Here is a 9,086-nt window from a genome sequence, read left to right as displayed (position 1 = left end):
ACTCGTTGGGCAAGAATGTCAATTGAAGAGAATATAATATTTCAGAAATGTAAACGTGAAACATTACGAAACTGTTACTCCTTTTTTCTCGTTATATGTTTGATATCTTTCGTTCCTCGTAAAACGTGTTTTTATTAATAATAAAGTACTAAATTATACGGGTCTTTTGTCGAGCAAATTAGGTTCTCAGTTCTCATAGTATATGTTTTGATTTCCGTACTATCTATTTATTACAAGTAATTCCTGAAATCTTTTTCCACAATTTGCTTGCTACCGTTCACTCTCTGCTTTACAGCCTTCCCTGTTTCTTTAACCACTCCAGTTAGCTTATCCTGAACTGTCAAGGCCTTCCAGTATATTTCCACTTATTTAATGACGGTTTCTTTGTTGCTGTTAAAATTCTCATATTGCTTCAGATTTCAGTCTTATAGACTATTTCTCTAGTGATTTCACTTCTCGTCTCGTTTTGATTCATGTTTTGCAATCTCAAAATGTCTTGTTTTTTCGGAATTTGTTTTATATTATATTTTTTAAATTGTCGGCTGGTCATGGTTTTTAAACTTAAAAATAGTTTGATCTTTGTTTGAAGTAATATAGAGTGGAAGCTGCAGGTCAATTTGTCTTGATACTAAAAACTTGTAAGGTCTAGTGGTATTTGTGCTTGAGTGTTTTTCTAATGTGGAGTGTGTCAAATTGTCAGAGGACTCACTGATCGCTTTTCACGTTTAAAACATGTTTTAGAATAATGCTCAAATGTTATCTGTTACTTTACGTACGTGCTGGAAACTCGTCTGACGGTGACTATTGGATTGTCCAACTGCGCTGGGGGTATGTGCCCTTTAAAGAGCTGGAACGTGCTGATTCTGATGACTTGCGCTAAAAAGAAGTTCTTCTTTCGGATACAAAGTTTTCCCATTCTAAGCAGGGAAAAATGGCCACGATTATTCTGATGTTTACAGTTACATAATAATAATCACTTTTGAAATTCGCTTCTCAAAGCTTTTACCTTGTGAAAGACCCATTTGTAATACGTGGGACTTCAATAGGAAGCATTAAATATAATTAACATAAATCTTGCAAAAAATGATATAAATTAAGACGGCCATATGCTAATCTTCAATTTAAGAAGAAAAATACAAAGTTAATCAAGAAGAAAACATTCTGCAACTACAGCGAAAGATCGATAACTAGGATATATTTAAAGATTATCTCATCTAGCTGTGACATTAATGAGCTGAAAAGAGGGCAAGGTAAATCATATATTGATGAAAAACAATTCTAAATTTCAAACCTTTGAGATCATCGTGCTGGTAATTCTTTTCTATTTTGCTATTGCATGTAAACTGTTTAAAGCGTTAAAAAATGTAGCATGTAAAAACGTTATTCATCATAGATTCTTCACAAAAACGATGGCAAGAAATAGGATGAAGTAAAAATTCGGTATTTCATGCAATGTATGGCCGACCTCAATTTCGGCCAATTTTGTTACAATAAAAGCTACTCGCTACGATGCATACGAAAATATTATACCCAAATATATAACCAAAAAACTTCACACAATGTGTGGCATATGAGATTGACTGACAGTGTAAAAATTCATGTTGTACTTTCAGGCTTGTCATATTACATGAAAGTCTTGTTTTGTTTCCTAGACAACGTGTCATTATAAATGGTTACTTAACGCATTTCCATACAAATGAAGAGTTTTTAAAAATTAACTTTCTCATAGCAACGACCTTGGACAGCCAAGTATGCAAAAATATAATTTGTGGATTCATTAATTTGATTGAAATGTAGATTTTTGAAAAGTAACATAAGACGCGCCTTTGCGTAGAGTCTTCTCTCCCACATTGTATAAACGATTAATTTCTAAGAACTTCCTCAAACCAATCACACCCATTTAAATCAGTGAATACCCCTTTTGTTAGCGAGAAATATTCAAAAAGTATACTTTTGTTGAATGGAAAAAGAACTAATACCACCAATATGATACTCAGCAATTTGTAGATAACAGGAGACCTGTACGGGTTACACATACACCAATCTCATTTATGTGCATCAGGCGCGTAGCCGGGATGAAAAAATTTCGGAGAGCATCAATATTCTTCAGGAGTTTAGAGTAGACCTCATATTATAGCTAATTTTAACAATGATATAATTCATAACTCGTTCAGTCCAAAATAATATCCTACAGTGGATTAGCTATTTACAAAAGAAAACATGATAATATCTTTACGACGTAAGGTTATCATCACAAGTAGAAAACAACACACGTTTTGATTCTTTTTAAAGAGGAGAACATCTGTGCAATTTTGCAAAATGTTTGAGGAATGATGAGTAGTAGCTGATATAAGGTTATATAAAAGGGAAAATATTTTAATTTGTCTTTACTATGCCAGACACTAATCATTCTTTCCTAAAATTTTCGTATGTCATGCTTGCAACAAAAGAACGAAATTACAAAAAAAAAAACACCTCTATTTCACTATCAGATAAGTTTAGAGATCCTGGATGGAAAAATCTGATATATTTAAATAAACAATTAATCAACTTCAGAAATTTTCACTGAGGAGCAAAAACAATTTTTTAGGGGGGAGTGCGAGGGGGCGACTGCTCCCCCACTTCTCGCCTTTCTCGTAGCTACGTGCGTGCAATACGTAACAAACAGAAAATAAGTACGGGAACAACTGTTAGACTGGGAAGGATATTATTTTTTTATTTGAGGACGTTTTTTCATAAGACGAAGTCATAAGTCTTTGTTTTTTCAGAAACCGTTCACTTTTGCCATGTTCTTAACATACAACAAATGCATGTTATAAATTCCCTTCTAAGGTCCATGTTGTGGCCTTTTTGATAAAATATCTTTGATCAGTTCTTATTTCGAATGTTCTTTGTAAAGACACAATTTGAGGCAGCCTGTATTTTATCGTCGTGTTGTCATCCTGATGTATTTTCGATAACGTACAACGTTATTGCACAGTTGGAAGGATATAGAGCTACATGGGAGACAGAAGGAAATTTTAAGGATATTGGTCACTTGTGGATATAAAGGGATAATAAAAATTCAGTGTAGGAAGATGCAGAAATAGAGTATCATATTTTGTCTGTATTTATATGTTTTTTACGGTATTCTAAAGACATAGTTCGTGTCAAGCTATCCTAAATTTCAACATATACATATACAGTGCTACACAATTGCTGCTATATATAAATATATAGAACTTTTTTCCATTTCGATAATTAGCATGAGAGATGAATTTTATTGCTTGTTTACAATGTCAGGCTTTGCTCGACAAAGTTAAAGGTTATAAACATTATTTTCGGTTTGCATCTGCCTATTTATTACTCTTGTCTGATTTAACCAATGAGAAAAGCCATTCATAGAGCTATAAGCACTTAACCACAGTAAAGGTATTATTATAATACCTATACTGTGACTTAACGGTTGCTTTGCAATGATTCGTCTCACAAACCATATATTTGCATAAAAAATCCTGTGAGACAGTCCAATACATTTGCACTGGAGTAAATGAGGTAAAAAGGAAACAAATAAAAAATAGCTTACGCTTTCAAACATCTACACCTTACTATCAATTAAAATTTGTGTATTGTATCGAAGTTCTTTACAAATCTCAAGTTATTGGGTGCATATCTAATCCATAACAGAATTATTAATGGTATTATACTAATCCTTATATTTTCAAACACGCTGCACTACATCAAAAGATGCCGCTGAAAATTTAAGACTAGCAACGTGGCAACACTCCCGGACCAATAGATAACGCACGTGGACAACATTGCAGGCTTAATTAGGATTTAATGCCAGTAAAATGCAATTTTAGCCATTCAGTTTTATCGTCTATCGAGGATGGCATTAAAAATTTTGTTGGTTAAGAATTGTGCCAGGGCATAAGAAAAAATGGTATCTTAAATAGTGTGCCAATTAGAACATTCGTGTTTTGTAAATTTTATGGAGGTCAATACACCGTATGACTACGCTGTATGATTTGTATCATAGAGACAAAAATATGTAGCTGTGCTGTAGATATTGCATGAGAGCATTGATATATTGATTACAGAATTGTTGGCTGATGTGTGCATGAAGAAGAATTTTATGACATCCATCTTGGAGAAATAGTTTACCTTCTTTATTATTACGGCTGTAGAAATTGAAAATTTACTGTGAAAATTTCAACTTCTCAAATCAAACCATATTTGGTGTGTATAAATTCTTAATAAAACAAACAGATCCCATAAAATTGATAATATTTGCAATATCAACAGTTTAATCAATTAGTCAGCATGGTAATTGAAACTTCAGTCATGTAAGCTTTAATGCATTAAAAGAAATTGTTATATAAATTTTAGCAATGTCATAACTTGCTGATACTTTTCACATAAAATATATTGATTGCTTTTGCTGTGAGTTATTTCCATTGAAACACAAAGCAAATGCTTTACATAAGAATGTATATTTTTCTTAAGTAGTAATGCTACGCCCTATAATAAGTGTGCTCCAATTCATTCTCCAGTTCTAATTCATTTTTTATGCATAATTCCGTGCTACAAATTACTAAATAAGGCAGGTTTTCCATGACTTGACTTTGTAAATGAAGACTTATGTAAACTGAAGTATTTTACAGTAACAATAATTAAAATCAAACAGTGCCATTGTGGTCATTTGATTCACAAAGCTAAGACATTTCAATACAAAAAAAACATGCGTTAACTGATATCTATTTTTATCAATTTCAGCTTAATTAAGTATGAGGCAATACGGTGTAATTTCTCCCAGCGAGCTTCTTATAATACAATTTACGTCATATAATTAAACCTGCACCCGAAAAAGCGTGTTTATGTCGACCATTGGCCAAGACATGTGTATCATACATGTGCCTGAGTAGACTATCTGTCATAAACACGTGTCGTTGTAGATGAGGGGCGGATTGATAGGTGTTGTTCAAGAAAGTAAAAATTTAGGTCAATGACATTAGGTTTAAAGGTTGTGCAGTCAGAAAATAATTTTGGACACATATTGTTAAATAAGTTTGGATTAACAGTTGAAGTTGAATGTATACTTATGTTTAAAAAAACACAATGAATGTCGGCAGACCACCGCGCTGTCACGTTATACCTTTGGCATTTTTGCTATTTTGATTTCACTGGACACATACATCGACTACAGGCACGCTCTAAAATAAGCGGCGTAGAGTGACTTTTAACAAAAATGAGTTAAATATTTCATAATTTTCGCCCTACACCTAGCAAGCTAAGTATGTTTTATATGTTGCCCAAACCACTTTTTTGAAAAAAATTGTTTAAATTTGAACTTCAATTGTTTCAGTGGACTTTGTCACAAGTCGGCATGTGTTGTTTCAAACAATTCTAAAAAGGATCCGCTTCATTAGGAATAAGCACAGTTGACAATCAATCAAGTAGCTTGTATCAACAAATTATCGTTTGATGAAACAATATATACGAATGGCTATACGGCAAAACTGTGTTTAAGACAGTAGGAGATCAATGAAACAATAGAAGAGAGAACCTTCAACTTACTAACCAGAAAGGTGACCTGTTTAAACGCCATAGCTCAACACAGAAGATGATTTAAGCATATCTACTTGACGTACAACTTAATTATAGCAGTTTTTTACTCTCACCTTTCGCCGCTTTTCTTTTCAACGGATTTTCTGGAACTTATCCAAATGCATTCAAAATGTCGATAAACTAATTTTTGCATTCATGTAGCTATAACGTTGCATTGCATAGCTTAGTTAAACTTCGCGCAAAATTTGTGAATCTTATTGCAATATAACATTTAAATTATGTTTTCAATGATGAAATTCATTCACCCTGCCTTAAGCAAAAGGGAAATGTTCGTTTGATTGAAAAAGACGAGAGATAAAAGTGAAAAGGAAATCTAGTCAAATTGAATTATGTTTGATTGACATAAGCATTACAAATTATCAAACCAATATCATGCAGGAATGATAACAACACAAAACACGTCCCGCTGAACTTATTCCAGTGATGTAATAACGAAACAGGGCAAACTCGAGATACAGCCGCGAAATAAGCCCTTAAAGCGAACTTTTCTACCACTATTAATTTTACAAAACGATGAAGACCAAGCAAAAGCAAGGTTTAAACGAGCAAATTTTTGCATCTTTTGATTTGACGTAGTTCGTAAAAATTCGTTTTTATTGGTAAGCTTCACGGAAATCAAAATATCCGTAACACTGGCGTAATATCCGTGCTAGTTATTGGCCTATGATATTATTAATAGGAATTGGATTATTTTCAAAACAGCACCAAATGTCTCATAACAAGCCAATATTTGTAACTTAAGATGATTTCCATGCAGAGTGTGTGTTGATACATAAGTTATATATATCACCAGGAATACTTGTGTTTCAAATCAATGGGTATAATTGCTACAATTTTTTAAATTCTACTCCCTACACATAAATAATTATTCCCTTCTACTGATGGTCTTGTTGTGTAATGAAAGTCTTAACGTAAAAAATCGCATGTATTTCGGTTAGATTAAAGAGTAATGCGGTTTGTTATGCCAAACATTCATCTTTTTCAGCACGAGATTTTCCGGATTTTCAAAAACCAAATGAAGTTTGAGTTCCTTTGAATTCAATTAACACGCTTAAAGATAACAATTAACACAGTTGAAACAAGTTTATACAATTTGAGCTAGTTCTACGGAAAACCCATATTCACGCCTACTAATGCAGTTCCAAAAAATTTCTTCATCAATACTTCTCTCAAAATATAATTCTCGGCTTATAGCTACTGATGTTTTCACAAAGAAGAAAAACCAAGCCCCATAAACATAAAAATGTGATTTCAAAAAAAAGCACTTGTTACATAGTTAATTCTGAATCCGACGAAACCCACGTGCGTAATTGTTTTCTTGTCCTCGTGTGTGTCTAGCTCATTGAGTTGTTTTTGAGACCTTGAAAGTACCTAGTGAAGCTTTGCTTGAAGCCATGACGCACTTAAATTCCCATTGGTTGATAAGCCAACTTTGAATCAATCATATTCTCCACTTGAAGGAGCAAATATGCGAATGGAAAGGAACAAATTGTACATTTTGCAGCTTCAATTAAAATCCATGCATTTAATTATAGGCCTTTTTTGTTCTGTAAACTTATAAATAATATTCAGGGCCAATTCCACAAATATTATAGTTTGTATACCACAAAAATAGCAAAAATATCTATGACACATGGCCACGTGCAAGAACATTCAAATAATGAATCCGGTCAATTGAGCTGAAAAGCGATGACCAGTTCGCTAGGATTATTTAACAGAATACCAAAATGTCGAAAATATGATTGAATTAACAAATATTTTTTAATCGTAGAAGTGAAATATTTAGCTGCTGCTGCCCATCACAAGTTTAAGGAAACATTATTCATAGAAGATCTTCTTTAAGATAATTGTTTTATGTTGATGTTAATTACAGATACTTGAGAGGTTAAGTACATGCTTCGGTTTGAAGTGGTTGAAACAAATATAATTAAAAAGAAGTAACTATTACACATGGACTGTTGCGCTATAACAGTGATGGTAACACTTATTCCATAACAAATTAGACTTATAAACATCGCATTGCGAATTAGATAATTGGCTTAAAAAATTGCAATTGCGGGATGTACGTACATGCATCTTGAAACAGAGATCGCTAAAACAAAGTGGGTTGTGGTTTACAAAATTTCACTTACAGCTACTGAATTGAGAGGCTTGTCACTTGAAATTTTATTTGATTAATGTCACCGCATAGAAAGTCGTCTGTATAGTGCAGTGTAAAAATTAAAATGCCATGCAAACTGTTTATGTTTCTCAGCTATACCACATTACTAAAGACACCATAAAACTTTGCGTTTTCAGGTATACAAAAATTTTCAGTGGAGTTAGAAAATCTTCTAAAGCTATATGAAAGTAAACATTGACATAGCCATTGGCCTTTAGTCATCAAAGCAACAGCGTCGGAGCGTGTCAGAAAGCTCTACATTGTGCTATTCCACATGTCATCGTATCATCTCATGGGAAACCCAAGTTAACAGCGTGTGTTTTGAGCCCTTGTTATAAAACACCAAAAAGTCTTGAACACCTCAGTCAACTCATAGTTGCTCTGCCGTTAACATGGACAAGTTATTCGCTGTTTGGTGCTTGTATGAAAACGAAAGCTCTCGATCAACGCCATCTGTAAGAAGAAAGCAACCAAATGATAAAACCACCACACCTAAACCTAAAGTTTCAGCGAAAAATGAAGTGAAGTTTCGCCTGGTGACTCAAGACGATATTGACACAGTACGAGAAATTTATCATCAAGGTCACCAAAACCGAATTTTCCCCGCCTTCAAGATTGGCATTTGTCGGTCGACTTCTTTACTAGCTATGTTAATGCTGTTTGCCTTATTGTATCTGGCTACAAGATCAACTGTTGTCTGTCTTTCCTTTGAACTCTTATACGCATGCTTATTACTAGCATCGTTCCATAAACTTTTCAATGATCACATTACCAACAGTTTAAGAAAGGATTTGACAGACATCACAGCGTACTACAAGACTCAAGAAACGTGTACGGGCTACAGTGATTTTGCAAAAAACGGTTCAAGTATGTGGGTTGCAGTGGAAGACAGCATCGTTGTTGGATTTATCAGCTTCTCTCACGTCAACGAAGAAACAATCGAAATAAAGCGTTTGGGCGTCGCTCAAAAATTCAGGGGGAGAAAAATTGGAGCTGGTCTTTGTCAGTTTGCTGTGCATTTTCTACAAAATACAAGCTATAAACGCATCATTCTTGAGACGACAGAAGCACATCAACCGGCAATTCGTCTTTACAAGAAATTTAAGTTTGAACTCGTGAAAAGTTTTAAACACAGTTTTGGACTTGCGTCTATTCAACTCGAAAAATATGAACTACCATTAAGTGTAGCCAATACACTGAACATCGCGCAACCGACGCTGGCTATGCAAATTAACTCCAACTGCTCAAACGCCATCTGCAAATATCTTACTGAATGACATGTTGTAAAAAAGTTAATAAAAACATGTGAACAAAAAAA

At 33.8% G+C, this 9,086-nt stretch overlaps 1 protein-coding gene across 1 annotated transcript; it reads left to right on the top strand.

Moving 5' to 3' along the window:
• The first annotated feature begins 8,123 nt into the window (after nucleotides 1-8,123).
• On the top strand, nucleotides 8,124-9,086 carry LOC124440641 (N-acetylaspartate synthetase-like). The gene has a single exon (XM_046991047.1). It carries the CDS (start codon nucleotides 8,161-8,163, stop codon nucleotides 9,043-9,045), a length of 885 nt encoding a protein of 294 aa, XP_046847003.1. The 5' UTR covers nucleotides 8,124-8,160; the 3' UTR covers nucleotides 9,046-9,086.

This window comes from Xenia sp. Carnegie-2017, unplaced genomic scaffold (genome assembly GCF_021976095.1).
Source record: "Xenia sp. Carnegie-2017 unplaced genomic scaffold, XeniaSp_v1 HiC_scaffold_2, whole genome shotgun sequence".
Taxonomy (NCBI): domain Eukaryota; kingdom Metazoa; phylum Cnidaria; class Anthozoa; order Malacalcyonacea; family Xeniidae; genus Xenia; species Xenia sp. Carnegie-2017.
This window is presented reverse-complemented; position numbering and strand designations above follow the sequence as displayed.

Coding starts and splice junctions, on each gene's coding strand:
- LOC124440641 (XM_046991047.1), top strand. CDS start 8,161: ATGGACAAGTTATTCGCTGTTTGGTGCTTGTATGAAAACGAAAGCTCT.